This window comes from Oncorhynchus mykiss, chromosome 2 (genome assembly GCF_013265735.2).
Source record: "Oncorhynchus mykiss isolate Arlee chromosome 2, USDA_OmykA_1.1, whole genome shotgun sequence".
Lineage (NCBI taxonomy): Eukaryota > Metazoa > Chordata > Actinopteri > Salmoniformes > Salmonidae > Oncorhynchus > Oncorhynchus mykiss.
In genome coordinates, this window is record NC_048566.1 from 92,229,166 (window position 1) to 92,248,438 (window position 19,273).

The 19,273-nt window shown below is 44.5% G+C and overlaps 1 protein-coding gene across 3 annotated transcripts in view; it reads right to left on the minus strand.

Annotated features, from left to right (window-relative positions):
- Positions 1-4,265: 4,265 nt before the first annotated feature.
- The window catches only part of cry2 (cryptochrome circadian regulator 2), a 31,589-nt gene continuing 16,581 nt past the window's right edge, over positions 4,266-19,273 (minus strand). For all 3 annotated transcript variants that reach the window (XM_036959109.1, XM_036959107.1, XM_036959112.1), the window contains 7 exons: positions 14,426-14,655; positions 13,861-14,172; positions 12,667-12,818; positions 8,749-8,951; positions 7,573-7,656; positions 7,075-7,268; positions 4,266-5,986 (listed from right to left, as the gene is read on the minus strand). In XM_036959109.1, the coding sequence (XP_036815004.1) occupies positions 7,081-7,268; positions 7,573-7,656; positions 8,749-8,951; positions 12,667-12,818; positions 13,861-14,172; positions 14,426-14,655 (1,169 nt within the window). In that variant the 3' untranslated portion in view covers positions 4,266-5,986; positions 7,075-7,080. The remainder of the gene's footprint in view (positions 5,987-7,074; positions 7,269-7,572; positions 7,657-8,748; positions 8,952-12,666; positions 12,819-13,860; positions 14,173-14,425; positions 14,656-19,273) is intronic.

Sequence of the window (19,273 nt, forward strand, 5' to 3'; positions counted from 1 at the left end):
AGAACTACCAGGTGGACTACCAGGTGGACTACCAGGAGAACTACCAGGTGGACTACCAGGTGGACTATCAGGAGAACTACCAGGTGGACTACCAGGTGGACTATCAGGAGAACTACCAGGTGGACTACCAGGTGGACTATCAGGAGAACTACCAGGTGGACTACCAGGTGGACTATCAGGAGAACTACCAGGTGGACTATCAGGAGAACTACCAGGTGGACTACCAGGAGAACTACCAGGTGAACTACCAGGTGAACTACCAGGATAACTACCAGGTGGACTACCAGGAGAACTACCAGGAGAACTACCAGGAGAACTACCAGGTGGACTACCAGGCGGACTACCAGGTGAACTACCAGGTGAACTACCAGGTGGACTACCAGGTGGACTATCAGGAGAACTACCAGGTGGACTACCAGGTGGACTACCAGGTGGACTACCAGGTGAATTACCAGGTGAACTACCAGGAAAACTACCAGGTGGACTACCAGGTGAACTACCAGGTGAATTACCAGGTGAACTACCAGGTGGACTACCAGGAAAACTACCAGGTGGACTACCAGGTGAACTACCAGGTGAACTACCAGGTGAACTATCAGGAGAACTACCAGGTGGACTACCAGGTGGACTATCAGGAGAACTACCAGGTGGACTACCAGGTGGACTACCAGGTGGACTATCAGGAGAACTACCAGGTGGACTACCAGGTGGACTATCAGGAGAACTACCAGGTGGACTACCAGGTGGACTATCAGGAGAACTACCAGGTGGACTACCAGGTGGACTATCAGGAGAACTACCAGGTGGACTACCAGGTGGACTATCAGGAGAACTACCAGGTGGACTACCATCTGTGACGATATCAAAATGCTCTAATAAACCCTAGAACACATTCAAATTGTTGTAAAGAAAGAGAGAGAGAGAGAGAGAAAGAGAGAGAGAGAGAGAGAGAGAGAAAGAGAGAAAGAGAGACAGAGACAAAGAAGAGAGAAAGAGAGACAGAGAGACAAAGAAAGAGAGAGAGACAGAGAAAGAGAGAAAGAGAGACAGAGACAAAGAAGAGAGAAAGAGAGACAGAGAGACAAAGAAAGAGAGAGAGACAGAGAAAGAGAGAGAGAGAGACAGACTAGTATGACCTCCATGTATATTATCATAGAGCATTACTGCCAAGCAGTCGGGACTTATGGCAAATGTGCTGGTTTGCTAATCCGGTGAACACAAGGCAGCTGCATGTCCTGCTTAGGAGGTTCTTCAATTACTACACCAGTCAGAGTTTCACTACCCACCTCTGCTTACCAGGTGTGTATTCATTACGCCGATTCTGTTGCACAACATTTCTTATGGTGCAAACGGAAAACGGTTTGCAACGTAAACGAGAGTTTCTACTGGGCAAATTCAGATAGGTACCTCTCCGTTTTGTTTGCTTCCGTTTGGTTTTTAAACAGTAAATTGTTTCTGTTGCGAGATGTAATGAATACACCCCAGAATAAATACTGGTGTTCAAAAAGAGCTGCGCAGCATAAACATAGTTTATCTTCATTTCTCATATGCATTGTGCAGAAAAGCTTGACAACAAATATAAAACCGACTATGTAAAACTAGCAGCACAGTTGTCTGTAATTCTACAGATAAATACATGAATTTACAGCACATACTTTGTTTACATAATGTGGACATTTCCTAGTACAACTTTTTAAAACGTCCTACTTTTGGCATAGTAGAGGTTTTCCAGGAAGCAGTCCATCATTGGACATAATATCCTACAACCGCTAATATCTCAGATTTCACACCATATTGCTTTATTTTTTATATTTAACTAGGAAAGTCAGTTAAGAAGAAATTATTATTTACAATGACAACGCTGGGCCAATTGTACACTGCCCTATGGGACTCCCAATCACGGCCGGATGCAGCCTGGATTCAAAACAGGCTCTACAGTGACGCATCTTGCACTGAGTGTCTTAGACCACTGCACCACTCGGGAGTCCCCAAATAAGGCATCCTGGGTTGTGTTGTTACCCTGTTCGAAAATAACCATCTGATGATACTATGCACAGTATCTTTACCACAGGTAAAGGTCTATAATTCTGCCTGAGACATTAATTAGGCACCAAACGGAAAATACAGACTGAAACCTGGATGGAAGCACTTGAAGTAGTCCAAAAATAAAACACTTGTTTTTGCTTTCCCATTGCAAAACATTTTGTTACGTTTTGCCCTAATGAATACAACCCTGGTTTAACTCTAGAAGTGCAGCCCTTCTGTACCATTTCTCCCACTGGTCTTCAATCCACTTCTCTCTATGCTCCTCCTCCAACCACTGTACTCCATCCTCGTTGTACTCCATGGCCAGACTGAGGCAGAGTAACATCAGCAGGGCAGGGCAGGCAAAGGGACAAGGAAGTGATCGATTCAACAGGCAATTAAAACACTTCCTCCTTTCAACAGAGCATCATTCACAATCCTCCCAGCCTCTTCACTCGCCATCCACTCTGGCCCACACATCAACTACAGCATCAGCACCACAAGACAGACATTTTATTAGTACTATTGTTTGTATAATTTGCATATCATTGTATTTAAAATGTGCTTGACTTTCCTTGTCTGTCAGTGTATCAGTGTTTTGTTAGATGTTCTCTATTTTGTGTGGACCCACAGAGGGATGCAGTCAAAAGATAGACCAGCTCATTTCCCACACAGCATAGATCTCGTCTTCACCACTGGCTCCACCAAGGCACTTGTTTGGTCTCTGTATTTGTGTTCCCCCTCTGGTCTGGTATAATGACTGGGGGATGATGGGATGGGGGAGGTGCAGCCCTGCCTGATGGAGAGTAGTGAGACTGGGGCGGGGGAAGAGACTCACCCTCTTAGCCCCAGCCCATCAACCCTGGCTGGGTAGGGTCTCCTCCTGTAAGGCCCTGCCTCCTGTATGATGGAGGGCTTGGATCGATGCAGCTCTACTCAGGTTGCCTGCCTCCTCCTCCCCAGGACAGCCAGCCATACACAGGCTAAAGGAAGGGAAGTGGTGACCGGGGCAGGCTAAAGGAAGAGAAGTGGTGACCGGGGCAGGCTAAAGGAAGAGAAGTGGTGACTGCCAGGATCAATGGAGCTGCTGCTGAAAGAGTCTTCTTCTCATCATCTTGATCGGAGGGAGGAGGACATGGAAGGTCCCTGGCCCTTAGAACAGCATGGCTTCCACTGTGTTGTTGTGTAGTATGGTTGTGTAGTATGGTTCATGCCCTGAACAAACTGTGATATGTGCAACGGTGCAGCAGAGATACTTTTCAGCTTACATACGTCTAGTCTATCCTGTTTAAAATAATGTGATTTGCTGTCCCTATTGGCAAGTCATGACATGCACACACACTACAACACTGGCTAGCCACTAACACATGCAGGGCTTGTAAAATACAGCTCCTATAAAGTGAATACACTTACACTAACTCCTATCAACTCAAGCGTTGAACCTCACAAGAAACAGCGGGTAAAATCCCAATACGAAAGTGTGACATTTACTTTACTGGTTGTGCCATGTAAATTAAACTGTGTCTGTGTTCATCCATCCTAACAATACCCTCGGTCTTTAGTTTATCAAGTTACAGATTAGGATAATTATACTGTACAGGGAAGCTCAAGTTTCAGTTTCACTGGGACATGTCTTTACCAGATATCAAAATGGTACTTAAAAGACTGCCTTTAGCTCATTTGTCAATCATCCATTTCTCTTTTACTGTAAGAGAATGTTACACAACCATACATTTGTTTCTGTCAGAGTGGATAACAGGAGACAAAGACAGAGAGAGAGGACTCTGGCCATTAGTAGTGATCTCTGAGGAGATCACGTCAGTGTTACTGCTGGTCAACAAAGCACTGTTAAACCTCCTCACAGACTACAACTGGCCTGCACAGTAAGACATAATTTACCTCTATAGCTATAACTGATCTGAGCCTAGCCATTAAATAAACAAACCTAAGGCCTTAAAAGAGTTAAATGTTGATTAATCAATATAAGTCATTACAAATCGGTAAGTCAATCCTATTTTCACAAGACAATTAAAAAGGTTGTTGGAGTGCATTTTTATTTGTTGCATTAATTAATAGATACGATCAGCCGACAATAGCTCTAGCTCAGTCCTAGACCTTAGATTCTATACGATCTTGTCTACCAGATGCCTAACTTCCAGTATATTCCTGTGTCAACCTACTGCATGTGGCCCTCCAGTGACTAAATGACATAACCTCAAGAAAAAGAGCTGTAGCCATCCATCAGTAAATATACAACGCACTGACATTTATTACAAACTATATCTTCTACAGTTATTGTCATCATTACAACAGTGAATTCCAGAACGTGATAGTAAGGTCCATAAAACAATTACAACCAAGAATAGTGAAATGGGTCACAATTCTATCAGGGCTTTAATGAAAATAAACTCCTTTGTACAATTCAAAACAAATAAATACAACTATTCAACAAAACCTCATCATGGCAACTTAAATTATAGTGAACGTACACTTTTGCGTGGGATGTACAATAGTTGGTGACTGACAAAACGATTAGAAGGTGACTGTGTTAATGGAAAATATAAATGGAGTTCGTCTCGGTTAGTATTTCCTACTCAACTTGTTCCCCAACACTGGGGGGGGGTTTCCCAAAATGTGTGTGGCACCAAGATCATTGTTCCTCAAATTGCCTACCAATGGACTTAAAATGATCTTAACGCTACCAAGGTTTTAGGGAAAGTAATGTTTGTTTTGACAAAGATATATTTAACAATAATATATATATAAAAAAGAAAGAGAGACAAGGCTGATTTACACAGAATATAGCAGGAACTAATATACATCCTTTACACATATGGTATTTAATTGAAACAAGTCATTATTGTATTAGTAGACAGCTTTATCATTAACTGTAGTGTTGTAGCCTGATCGATGGATTCACAAAATCTAAAACATATTGAGCCAAAAGGATTTGTTGTAGGTTGATGTGCTACAGAAATGAGAAATGTCTATCAGCAGTTTTGTCCGTACATTGTTTTTTTACATAAGCAACTTATATGTGAGAAGTTTAAATGAGGTGAAGGGACAGTGACGGGTGCCTATGCATTTTTCATCCGTGTGTGACCGCCGCCTCACTACCCATGATGGGGAGAAACAGGTGGGTGCCGTTCTTTTTCCAGTAAGGTTTGATAGAATATGATTCTCTATAGCTTTAATGAAGGGCACCAACAATTGTTGGTTATTTCACTGATTGATAATATATATTCTCTGCCACAGGCAAAATATTAGTTTACAAACCAATCACGTCATTGTGATAGAAGTCAAAATAACATACAGCAAAATAGCAAACAGATATATGGACAGTGGAATCAGAGACACGAACATGTTGAGAATGGAGGTTGTTCGCAACACATATCCACATCTTTGAAATGCACATAAAAATCGTATCAAATCTTTATAGACCATATGACCTGCGTATTTACACGCATGTGTTTTGTTATTATGTGTTCAGTTTTTGGGGGATTTAAAACATTTCCCCCAGTTTGAGATTGCCCGGTGAGTTCTTAACGCTAAGGTTAATATCTTTGAGGGTCTATTGCAGTCTTAAAGAGGTTATTCACACACTAATAAAATGTTGTGGTAAATTTTTAGATTTTTAAAAAAATGCTATATTAGGAAAGCTGAAAGGTGTAAGAACTAACCTTCTTATAACAAACTTCATTGTAACCATGCTGTATACACATACATTATTAGCCAGTATGGTACTGTTTTTAACACTGATCTGGAGTTGCTGTTATTCTTAGATTTTAGAAAGTGGTTATGGTTTGTAAAACGCTCTGTGTGTGTGTGTGTGTGTGGGTGTGTGTGTATGTATGCATGTGTGTAAGTGACTCGTCTTGCCACAAGGATAGGGGGTGAGCGCAGGACATCAGAGGTCTTCTGCCATGTACTTCTGTTATACACCATCCCACATGGCAAGATCCTAAAGACACAGGCAACATACCAAAGCTTCAGTTAAAATCACACTCCTCTCACCTCATTAAATCACCAGTAGACAGGATGCAACTCATCTCAATAGGTGGTAGAGGTGTGACGTTTTTTTGACGCAGATGCAGAAAGTAAACAGCATAATGGGTATATTTCCACAACAACTAAGAGTGTTGAAGCACGAAGCGAACCCGTGCACATACTGCGTGTGACTGTGGAGAGCAAACTGTTACATCTCACGCATCTCAATATCCTAGCCTATTCATTGATGACAGGCCCTGCTTTGCTGAAGTCGGGAGACATTGCAAGCCAAGAAATTGTGGGATACAGCATTTAACTGCCGATAGACGGGCCTAGTGCATGGTTCTGACGGTCTGCCTGATGGCCGATCTACCTATACCGTGCCCCTCCCCTCTCTGTCCCTCACTAGCGCGCTATGAAAGATGCAAGTGTTTCTGTTCTCAGAAGGCAAAAAAAAAATCTGTCTCATCCCTTCCAAAAAAAAAGTATATATATTAGGAGTCGATTTCTTGCAGAATCAAATCTTGACACTCAACAGGGAGTCTGCACAACTACGTCATCGTCGTTAACAGTAAATAAAATAATTAAAAGGGCCGTTTAAACAGTAATATTTTTTCCATTTGTCACATCCCTAATAAGTGGTCCAGGTATCCTCATGACGCGACACAAGTGAGGGGTGAACCTTTCCTCTTTTGTTCACTATTGTACCTCTAGTGTTCCTGAAGTAAGCGGGGAGGCCGATGATCTCACATCAGATCAACTCCTTGCATGGCCTACTCCTTGACGTTTTCAGTTATGTCCAAAAAATTATATTTTGCTCAAAATATTGTTGTTATACCCTTAAGAGTGTGTACATTACCATATAAAATACATTTTGTTTTCCAAAAGGAAATCTTCCAAAATAGCTGGGGTGCGTCTAACTTTTTACCAACTGCCCCCCCAAAAAAGAGCATTGAATGATTTGATTTTAATTTATTTGATGACTTCTGAAAAATGAATCTCATCATTTAAAAAAATAATGAAAAGAACAACCCATTGTCATCAGATAGTTTAGCTAATTACCGTGTGTCACTGCAGATCCACTGGCGGATGCTCTGACTGTTCCTCCCATTGCTCCTGTTGCTGCACCTGGTCTCCTTTGGCAGTGCTGGTGTGCTGGTGTTTTGTGTGGGTGCACATCTGGGTGCTTTGTGGTTCGGAAGACCTGCCTCTCTTCAGAGTGTTGGACTGGGCAGACGAAGTGTGTGGGGGTGACTCTGCATTCAGTAGTTTAGATTAGTAATGTCTATTCCTGTACATTTAAATCATTCACTTTCTGTTATAGACATTTCCTTGTCTAGCTGATGCATTGAAACTTTCAGAAAAGAAAAAGCCAATGTGTTAGAAGCTTCAAGTGATTCAATTACAAAATAATTTGCTTGTTTTTTTATTGAGCCAACTAAGCAGCAACTAAAACGTGAAAAATGCTGCTTTCTTGACCAGGACTTCCCTGGTTAATTAAAGGATGAATAAACATTTTTTTTAAATACTACAAAATAAGAACTACACCTCCGAACATACCACAGGTGCTGCTACTGGCCTGAGAGTCGTCTGTCGGGGGAGGCTCTGCCTCTTCCTGAATGGTGGGCACAGATGCCAGGAGACCTGACAGACACACACAGACCGACGTTACGTCAATGTTACCATGGCAACACTGACTGGAAATAGCCTACATAAGGACTGACGCAGAATGAAAACACAAGGGCAAGTCATCCAATGTAAACTGAAAAACAACCATTTTTCTTTTACCACTAGGAGGCTCTCTAGAGCCATAGAATAAACCAGGAGCTGTGCTTCAGGAAACAGGATGCTATTCTGTGCTGTTAAAACTCAGACAGACAGCCCCATCCATAAGACAGCAGTCAACAACAGTCATCTACTGCAGTACAATACCTACATCTGTGGTAGACGACCCTGTTCCTCGAGTGACGCAGGGATTGCAGAATATTGTCCCAGCAATACTAAGCTAATTGATCAGTTCAATGATTGCCTCAATTTAGCACACCTGGTCTTCCAGGTCGGTAAAAACATGAAGTGCCTACCCCTGACCTGCATACATACAGATATCTATTCCCTGTAACGGGGACAACGTGGATTTACTGTACCGTGGCAACCATAATACTTCTACTACATGATCAGTGAGATGACAGAATGGACAGACAACAGCAGCTCGTGACAACAGGTCATCATGACAGTCATGCAGCTCATGACAGGAGGAGTGCGTTGTTGGCAGTAGGAACCATTCAGACTGTCCATCAGAGCCCAACATAGCAGCTCTTAGAGAAATGACAAGGAGTATGGTGGAGCTGGGGGCCATTAAACGATGACCCATAAGAGGCAAATTGCTGCCGTTATCTCAGCAGGAACTGTGACGAGAGAGCTCCTTTCAGACTATATGAAATGAAACCATGGTCGTGACTCGTGTTCAATAGGGCAAACCACAGCAAAACGGTTCGCAACGGAGAACAATAATCTGTGGCGTTATTGAAAAAATAAATCAAACTCTCCCCGCTGAACACGACCACTGTAACCAACCTCAGATGTCTCAGCCACATGGGGCCTTTAATGAGGACGGGTGAGGTGGACTTTTTCTATCGCTGCTGTCTTCAGATCTTGATCCTAGGTTTTTAGTGTAAATAACGTACCTTGTTCACCTGTACAAATCAAGGTTAAATAATATAAAAGTTAAAGACTCACTAAGGCCTCTGTAGTGGGAGAGTTGCTGGTAGACCTGCTTCATTCTCTCTATGTTGAGCCTGCTGCCCTCTGCGTGGTTGATCATGGGCTTGGGGTAGTCTACTCCCACGATGCAGTTGGCTGCCTTCTGGACAGACTCTGGGGCTCTCCACGGCTCATAGATGTATCGGTTGGGATAGTCCTTCAACTTAGGAATGTAGCGCCTAGAAGATAGACAATCACAGATGTTCGAGATATTCATTGTTATTATTTATGCCACTGAATTACATATAGAACTGATTCATATGGTCTCAATGCAGTTTATTCAATTCATTCCATTTGTTGTTTATTATTATTGATGTATGTATTTTGTACTTGAAAAAGAGCACCACAAACTGGTCTTTCGAGCCGGATAGGTGCAATTGGCCTGGGACATGACCAGTAGAAACAGGATGCAGTTCATGCAGCATGCCATGCCCCAGACGAGGCACACACGCTGGCAAGAGGAGGACTGGGAAGTCCAGCAGACTGGGGCCATGGAGAGGTTTTACCTCAGGTTCGTGTCCAGCAGCCGGAACCAACCCAGCCTCCACGGCTCCAGCCCTAGAGCCAGCCGAGCAGTTGCCAGAGCTGCACCCAGTCTTGCTGTCCAACGCTCTCCGGCCAGCCAACCAGACGCCAGAGCTGCACCCAGTCTTGCTGTCCAACGCTCTCCGGCCAGCCAACCCGACGCCAGTGGTGCACCCAGTCTTGCTGTCCAACGCTCTCCGGCCAGCCAACCAGACGCCAGTGGTGCACCCAGTCTTGCTGTCCAACGCTCTCCGGCCAGCCAACCAGATGCCAGTGGTGCACCCAGTCTTGCTGTCCAACGCTCTCCGGCCAGCCAACCCGACACCAGTGGTGCACCCAGTCTTGCTGTCCAACGCTCTCCAGCCAGCCAACCAGATGCCAGTGGTGCACCCAGTCTTGCTGTCCAACGCTCTCCGGCCAGCCAACCCGACGCCAGTGGTGCACCCAGTCTTGCTGTCCAACGCTCTCCGGCCAGCCAACCCGACGCCAGTGGTGCACCCAGTCTTGCTGTCCAACGCGCTCCAGCCAGCCAACCAGATGCCAGTGGTGCACCCAGTCTTGCTGTCCAACGCTCTCCGGCCAGCCAACCAGACGCCAGTGGTGCAGCCAGTCTTGCTGTCCAACGCTCTCCGGCCAGCCAACCCGACGCCAGTGGTGCACCCAGTCTTGCTGTCCAACGCTCTCCAGCCAGCCAACCCGATGCCAGTGGTGCACCCAGTCTTGCTGTCCAACGCTCTCCGGCCAGCCAACCCGACGCCAGTGGTGCAGCCAGACCAGCGACTGTCTCAGAGGCTCAAGCCGTTTCAGCATCTGGCCAAGCTCCATTCCACACTCCAGCCGGTGACACCACGAGCAGCACCGGAGACAGACGAGCTGATGCCAGTGCTGAAGCCTGACCAGCAGCTGCCGGCGCTCTGGCATGCTCCACCTCCGCCTGCCACCGGTGCCTGAGCTGGCACCCCAACAGAAACCCCAGCCAGAGTGTCACCTGGACCAGCTGTCACCGGACTCAACTCTGGTTCAGGTCTCTACTGTTAACACAAAATGACCAGTTTAACAACATTTACTTCCCCGTATTTCCACAGTACACAGTTGCCATCACCCTCAGGCCAGGTTCATCTCCAGTGAGACTACTGCACAGGCGTACTAATAACAGAGTGATAGCACCGCAATAAACAGAAATATAAGGATACTTAAACCATGAACTTAATAATCTCCCACTTTTCTTTAAAGACAAATAAAACATCAACAAAATAATTAAATGTCACAAGTTATTATATAAGTTCTCCATTACAAAATGGGTTGTGTGACAAAGTCGCGCCTTAGTGGCGCAGCGGTCTAAGGCACTGCATCTCAGTGCTAGAGGAGTCACTGCAGACCCTGGTTTGATCCTGGGCTGTATCACACCCGGACGTGATCTGGAGTCCCACAGGGCGACGCACAAGTGTCCCAGTGTCGTCCGGGTTAGGGGAGGCCGTCATTGTAAATAAACATTTGTTCTTAACTGATTTGCCTAGTTAAATAAAGGTTAAAAATGTTTTGGTAGGTTTTGTGTCTGTTAATGTGTCCTTTGTCATTTTCAGTAGGAGGCCGATTCTCAGCAACAGCCCCTCCATCTTGTTGATAAATTTACTTTCTGCCGTCTGGAGCGATGGACCCTAACAATGGTGCCTCACAAATATCACCACACCATCTTGGCCAATGACTACTCTCGGTCCTTTCCACTCTTGACAATCAACTCGTTTGTAGTACACTTTGTCTCCAGTCTCGTACAGCTCATCGGTGGGTTGTTTACGCAGAGCCCTGAGAATTCTCTCTGAACACTTCTCTCTGCATGTCGTGCTGAAAGGTGCTGTCCCACCCATGCACTCACTCTGGTCCCTTCTAGTGCTGGTGGCTTGTCAACCAGTACAGAGGGAAGATTAGGGTTCTGCCCCAACACTAGTTGCTATGGGCTGTGACTATGAACATTGTGCATTGAGTTTTTTGCCATCAAAGCCCAATCTAGGGCTGTTTTCCAGTCACATCCATTGTCTTGCTTCACTTTCAGCATGATCTCTGAGTGTCTGATTATGTCTCTCCACAAGTCCATTGCTTCATGGACTGTATGCAGCAGTTGTCTTTACTTCCATGTTGAATTTCTCTGCCATTTCTCTTATTTCATTATTATTGAATTCTCCTCCATTGTCAATGTACAATTTCTGGGGCAGGCCATGCACACTTATCCAGGAATGAATTAAGTGCTTAAGTCATTTTTTTGCCTTCTTGAGGGTAGCTTTGCTTAATAGTAAGGGGATATCTGTAGGGAACACCTCTGTTTCAATGTGGCTCAATTTTTGCTGGTATCTTAACTCTCTTGGTAGAATGGATAACTCACCCATCTCCAAATTTGAAATCACTGTTGCTTGGTGTGTCAATCATATTTTGTACTTATTTTATATTTATTTCACTGACATAACTATTAAGACATGTTGCACCACACACTGTGCGTGTACATGCAGTATCAATCACAGCAGATCCTAAGGATTCAACTATAAATATCTCAGTATCAGAAGCAGATTGGCTCTCTCTGTTTTTATGTTTTATGTTCCTCTGTTAGTTTAACTTGTTCATTTTTATGAGGACAGTCTTTAACCCAAATGTAAGTGCTTTGACAAATACCACATTCTGATCTCCTTCCATGCCTGTCCAGTGGATTTGTGCTGGGCAAATGCTTTGATCAAAGTTCCCATTCCGTTTCCTTGTTCAAATCCTCCATGTATATTTCCAGTGCTGTATCTCTCGCTCTTCCCTCGAGCGATAATACCACCGCAAGTGTTAGCTTTTTCTTATATAATATACACTTAAAACATTAACACCTACTACATCTGCTGCCTTGCAGATATGCTTGACCTGGGCCAATCGCCAGACCCAGCCCTGAATCCAATGCCCGGCACTGTCCAGGACCCACCGGCTGACCAGGTTCCAGTCCTGGGTCCACAGGCAGACACCTAGCACAGCCAGACCCACAACCCGCACTGACGCTCAATCCTGCCGTCAGCCATTAGTGCTCATATCAATGTGTTCTGATATATGCCTGTGTCTTTATTGTGCCTGTATGAGCCTCTATGGATCAATAGAGTTGATTTAATTATTCAGCCAAAGCACAAACAACGTGGTAACCACGGACCAATCACTGTCCTCTGTCCAATGCCCACAGGTTAGTGTGTGTCTGACATAGAGTGTGTGTGTGTGTGTGTGTGTGTGTGTGAGACGTAGTGTGTGTGTGTGAGACGTAGTGTGTGTGTGTGTGAGACGTAGTGTGTGTGTGTGTGTGTGTGTGTGAGACGTTGTGTGTGTGTGTGAGACGTTGTGTGTGTGTGTGTGTACCTGATGTAGTCTCCGCTGGGGTCTGTCCTCCTTCCGAAGCCCACAGGGCAGTAACAGTGGAAGAACTGCTGGAAGAAGGCACTGCAGGAGAGCCACATCCAGCTGCCTGCGTTCACACTCCAGTCTGCATCCAGGAGCAGCTCCTCAAACACCTGACAGGCAGAACCAAGCAGCAAAGAATACAGTTAGATACCAGTGAAGCGGCACCACCACTGTCTCACGTACGTCTTGATGCTTTGGATATACAGTAAATACCCACGTTTTCCTTGTCAATGTAAACCCCCAATGCCTTTGTGTGCGTGTAAATGTCCATGTATTTCTGTTATTGGCCTGCTTTATGGAAGTACTAAGGTAAAGTCAACACTGTGTGTGTTGACAGTCTGTATTCAGTAAAAGCTCTAACACCTGGATAAAGGACTAGAGACAAGCCCCAGCGTTACATGGTTAAGACACTGACAGGCTGTGGCTTATCCACAGCCTGGCAGGTAGCCTAGTGGTTAGAGTTGGACTAGTAACCGAAAGGTTGCAAGATTGAATCCTTGAGCTGACAAGGTAAAAATTGTTCTGCCCCTGAACAAGGCAATTAACCCACTGTTCCTAGGCCGTCATTGAAAATAATAATTTGTTCTTAACTTACTTGCCTAGTTAAATAACGGTTAAAATACATAAAAAATGTAATCCCAGAACTACCTACGCCAGGGCTCTCCAACGCTGTTCCTGTAGAGCTACCATCCTGTAGGTTCACTCCAATCCTAATCTATCACACCTGATTAGAATAATTAGCTGGTTGATAAACTGAACCAGGTTAGTTACAACTGGGGTTGGAGCGAAAACATACAGGAAGGTAAGCTCTCCAGGAAGAGGGTTGGACACCCCTGCCCAGATCTACCGACGCTGATGACAAGCTCTATAGGTTACTGCTACATGTCCTCCTAATATACTAAAGCTTCTCCACAACCCTTGTTGTGGTATGGTAGTGCATGCTGGGTGACACTGGTTCTTTCTCAATTACTTTCTTTGATTCCTTGTATTCCCTCTCAAAGCCCATTGCAGGAGAAGATCAGAGGGGAGACCTTTGATTTTCCTCTCCAATGCATTTGAGAAAGAATAGGGACTAAAGACGCGAGCAACTGAGGAAAGATGAAGAATCGAGAAAAAGTGAATGTAAATGACTGGAAAGGGAATCTAACCTACCCTCATGCCACTCTCCCAGCTTATCCACAGGTCTCCCCGAGTCAGGAAGCAGGCCACCGCGTGTCTGGCCAGGTGGTGGATCCAGCCCTCCTGCCTCAGCTGGGTCATGATAGCATCTATCCAGGGGAAGCCTGTGCTCCCCTCTGCCCACTTGGCCAGGGCCTCAGGGTTATGGTCCCAGGGGATCTGAACACAGATGGGGTTGCCCTCCATCCGGTCAAAGTTAGGGTTGTTGGTTCCCGCTGCATAGAAGAATTCTCTCCACAGGAGCTGGCCGAATAAAGAGAGCGGGGGACTGCAATTCTTCCGCAACTGAGTGGGAAGGATGGATAGAGAAATACCTATCGAAATCACTTCTTACATCAGCAGTTGTGCTTTACAGTAACCCAGCCTGTACCACAGAGAGCATGCAGAAACAAAATGTTATTTTACAATTACATGATCAAACAGCTTCTTTATCACATTCCAAACAGCAACATGTATTCTTGTAAAACAAAATATATATATAAATATATAAATATATATTTTTAAAGATCTCTATTGTGGTGATCAAAGGTCTCGGTACCTTCATGTAGAGTTCCCTCAGGTTGTAGTAGAAGACTCGACATGATAAGCATCCAAAGCGTAGATAGGGGCTGAGGCCCGTGGGACTGGCGATCAGCGAACACATGTTGATCCTGGCTCGCTCAAAGCTAGCTACCCAGGCTTTTCTGTCTAAGTGTTTGTTGAGTCTCTCTAGTGCTTCAGACTCCCCTCCCTTCCACACCGCAGGGTCCAGGCCTTGAGTCTTGAATCCTGGAGAACAGAACAGAGAGGACAGAACAGAAAACACAGAACAGTCAGATACCATGTGCATTGTGACTACATTTAGCCTCACACACAGTACATGGTGATTAACAGGATGTTACAGTTCTGGAGAACCCAATGGTGTAAATACATTAGCAACAAGAACTATTATACTGTACAAACACACAATTGTTTTAACATGTGAAAGAACATATATACACACCCGGTCAAAAGTTTTAGAACATCTACTCATTCAAGGGTTTTTCTTTATTTTTACTATTTTCTACATTGTAGAATAATAGCGAAGACATCAACACTATCAAATAACACATATGGAATCATGTAGCAATAAAACAAAATGCTTAAACCCCCCCCCCCCCAATTCAAATACATTTTATATGAGATTCTTCAAGGTAGCCACCCTTTGCCTTGATGACAACTTTGCACACTCTTGGCATTCTCTCAACCCACTTCACCTGGAATGCTTTTCCAACAGTCTTGAAGGAGTTCCCACATATGCTGAGTTGGCTGCTTTTCTTTCACTCTACGATCCGACTCATCCCAAACCATCTCATTTTGGTTGAGGTCAGGGGATTGTGGAGGCCAGGTCATCTGATGCAGCACTCCATCACCCACCTTGGTCAAATAGCCCTTATAAAGCCTGGGAGGTGTGTTGGGTCATTGTCCTCTTGAAAAACAAATGATAGTGGGACTAAGCGCAAACCAGATGGGATGGCGTATCATTGCAGAATGCTGTGGTTGCCATGCTGGTTAAGTGTGCCTTGAATTCCAAATGAAATCACAGATCGCGTCACCAGCAAAGCACCCCCACACCATAACACCTCCTCCATGCTTTATGATGGGAAAATACACATGCAGAGATCATCCATTCACCCACACTCAGTCTCACAAAGATAAGGCGGTTGGAACCAGAAATCTCACATTTGGTCTCCAGGTCAAAAGGACAAATTTCCACCGATCTAATGTCCATTGCTCTCGTTTCTTGGCCTAAGCACGTCTCTTCTTCTTATTGGTGTCCTTTGGTAGTTGCTTCCTTGCAGCAATTTGACCATGCAGGCCTGATTCACACAGTCTCCTCTGAACAGTTGATGTTGAGATGTGTCCGTTACTTGAACTCTGAGAAGCATTTATTTGGGCTGCAATTTCTGAGGCTGTTAACTCTAATGGACTTGTGCTCTGCAGCAGAGGTAACTCTGGGTCATCCATTCCTGTGGCAGTACTCTTCAGAGCCAGTTTCATCATAGTGCTTGATGGTTTTTGCGACTGCACTTGAAGAATCTTTCAAAGTACTTGAAATGTTCCGTATTGACTGACCTTCCTGTCTTAAGAGTAATGATGGACGGTTGTTCCTCTTTGCTTATTTTAGCTGTTCTTTCGATAATATGAATGTGGTCCTTTACCAAACAGGGCTATCTTCTGAGAGAAGTCTATGATGGGGTGACTAGAGTCTTTGACAACGTTTTATGTTTTCCTCTGACACCTGCTAGGATATAGGTCCTGGATGGCAGTAAGCTTGGCCCTAGTGATGTACTGGGCCGTACGCACTACCCTCTGTAGCGCCTTACATGCAAATGCAGAGTAGTTACCAAACCAGGCGATGCAACCGGTCAGGATGCTCTCGATGGTGCAGCTGTAGAACTTTGAGGATCTGGGGACCCATGCTAAATCTCATCAGTCTCCAGAGGGGGAAAAGGTGTTGTTGTGCCCTCTTCACGACTGTCTTGGTGTGTTTGGACCAAGACAGTTCATTGGTGATGTGGACACCAAGGAACTTGAAACTCTCGACCGGCTCCACTACAGCCCCATCGATGTTAATGGGGGCCTGTTCGGCCCGCCTTTTCCAATAGTCCACGATCATCTCTTATTTTGATCACATTGAGGGAGAGGTTGTTGTCCTGGTACCACACTGCCAGGTCTCTGACCTCCTCCCTATAGGCGGTCTCATCGTTGTCGGTGATCTGGCCTACCACTGTTGTGTTGTCAGCAAACTTAATGATGGTGTTGGAGACGTGTTTGGTCATGCAGTCGTGGGTGAACAGGGAGGACAGGAGGGTACTAAGCACACACCCCTGAGGGGCCCCAGTGCTGAGGATCAGCATAGCAGATGTGTTGTTGCCTACCCTTACCACCTGGTTGCGGCCCGTTAGGAAGTCCAGGATCCAGTTGCAAAGGGAGGTGTTTAGTCCCAGGGTCCTTAGCTTGGTAATACGCTTTGTGGGCACTATGGTGTTGAATGCTGAGCTGTAGTCAATTAACAGCATTCTCACATACAGTGCCTTGCGAAAGTATTCGGCCCCCTTGAACATTGCGACCTTTTGCCACATTTCAGGCTTCAAACATAAAGATATAAAATTGTATTTTTTTGTGAAGAATCAACAACAAGTGGGACACAATCATGAAGTGGAACGACATTTATTGGATATTTCAAACTTTTTTAACAAATCAAAAACTGAAAAATTGGGCGTGCAAAATTATTCAGACCCTTTACTTTCAGTGCAGCAAACTCTCTCCAGAAGTTCAGTGAGGATCTCTGAATGATCCAATATTGACCTAAATGACTAATGATGATAAATACAATCCACCTGTGTGTAATCAAGTCTCCGTATAAATGCACCTGCACTGTGATAAGTCTCAGAGGTCCGTTAAAAGCGCAGAGAGCATCATGAAGAACAAGGAACACACCAGGCAGGTCCGAGATACTGTTGTGAAGAAGTTTAAAGCAGGATTTGGATACAAAAAGATTTCCCAAGCTTTAAACATCCCAAGGAGCACTGTGCAAGCGATAATATTGAAATGGAAGGAATATCAGACCACTGCAAATCTACCAAGACCTGGCCGTCCCTCTAAACTTTCAGCTCATACAAGGAGAAGACTGATCAGAGATGCAGCCAAGAGGCCCATGATCACTCTGGATGAACTGCAGAGATCTACAGCTGAGGTGGGAGACTCTGTCCATAGGACAACAATCAGTCGTATATTGCACAAATCTGGCCTTTATGGAAGAGTGGCAAGAAGAAAGCCATTTCTTAAAGATATCCATAAAAAGTGTCATTTAAAGTTTGCCACAAGCCACCTGGGAGACACACCAAACATGTGGAAGAAGGTGCTCTGGTCAGATGAAACCAAAATTGAACTTTTTGGCAACAATGCAAAACGTTATGTTTGGCGTAAAAGCAACACAGCTCATCACCCTGAACACACCACCCCCACTCTCAAACATGGTGGTGGCAGCATCATGGTTTGGGCCTGCTTTTCTTCAGCAGGGACAGGGAAGATGGTTAAAATTGATGGGAAGATGGATGGAGCCAAATACAGGACCATTCTGGATGTAGTCTGCAAAAGACCTGAGACTGGGACGGAGATTTGTCTTCCAACAAGACAATGATCCAAAACATAAAGCAAAATCTACAATGGAATGGTTCAAAAATAAACATATCCAGGTGTTAGAATGGCCAAGTCAAAGTCCAGACCTGAATCCAATCGAGAATCTGTGGAAAGAACTGAAAACTGCTGTTCACAAATGCTCTCCATCCAACCTCACTGAGCTCGAGCTGTTTTGCAAGGAGGAATGGGAAAAAATGTCAGTCTCTCGATGTGCAAAACTGATAGAGACATACCCCAAGCGACTTACAGCTGTAATCGCAGCAAAAGGTGGCGCTACAAAGTATTAACTTAAGGGGGCTGAATCATTTTGCACGCCCAATTTTTCAGTTTTTGATTTGTTAAAAAAGTTTGAAATATCCAATAAATGTCGTTCCACTTCATGATTGTGTCCCACTTGTTGTTGATTCTTCACAAAAAAATACAGTTTTATATCTTTATGTTTGAAGCCTGAAATGTGGCAAAAGGTCGCAAAGTTCAAGGGGGCCGAATACTTTCGCAAGGCACTGTAGGTGTTCCTTTTGTCCAGGTGGGAAAGGGCGGTGTTGACTACGAGTGAGATTTCATCATCTGTGGATCTGTTGGGCGATATGCGAATTGGAGTGGGTCTAGGGTATCTGGGAGGATGCTGTAGATGTGAGCCATGACCAGCGATTCAAAGCACTTCATGGCTACCGACGTGAATGCTATGGGGCGGTAATCATTTAGGCAGGTTACCTTCGCTTCCTTTGACACAGGGACTATAGTGGTTTGCTTGAAACATGTAGGTATTACTGTTAAGGGATTTTTATGAATAATGACTAAATTATGTATACAGTGGGGCAAAAAAGTATTTAGTCAGCCACCAATTGTGCAAGTTCTCCCACTTAAAGATGAGAGAGGCCTGTATTTTTTATCATAGGTCTACTTCAACTATGACAGACAAAATGAGAAAAAAAATCCAGAAAATCACATTGTAGGATTTTTTATGAATTTATTTGCAAATCATGGTGGAAAATAAGTATTATTCTGTATTAAGCGAGTCACTGGTACTTCCTGCTTTCTACGCATCTCTGTGTGTGACATTTTGTATGCATCTCATCTCATGTGACATGCTGGTAAAAAAAATTGCTAAAACGGATTTAAATGTCCCTGCATTAAAGTCCTTGACCACTAGGAGCGCTGCTTCTGGATAAGCATTTTCTTGTTTGCTTATGGCCTTATACAGCTGGTTGAGTGCGGTCTT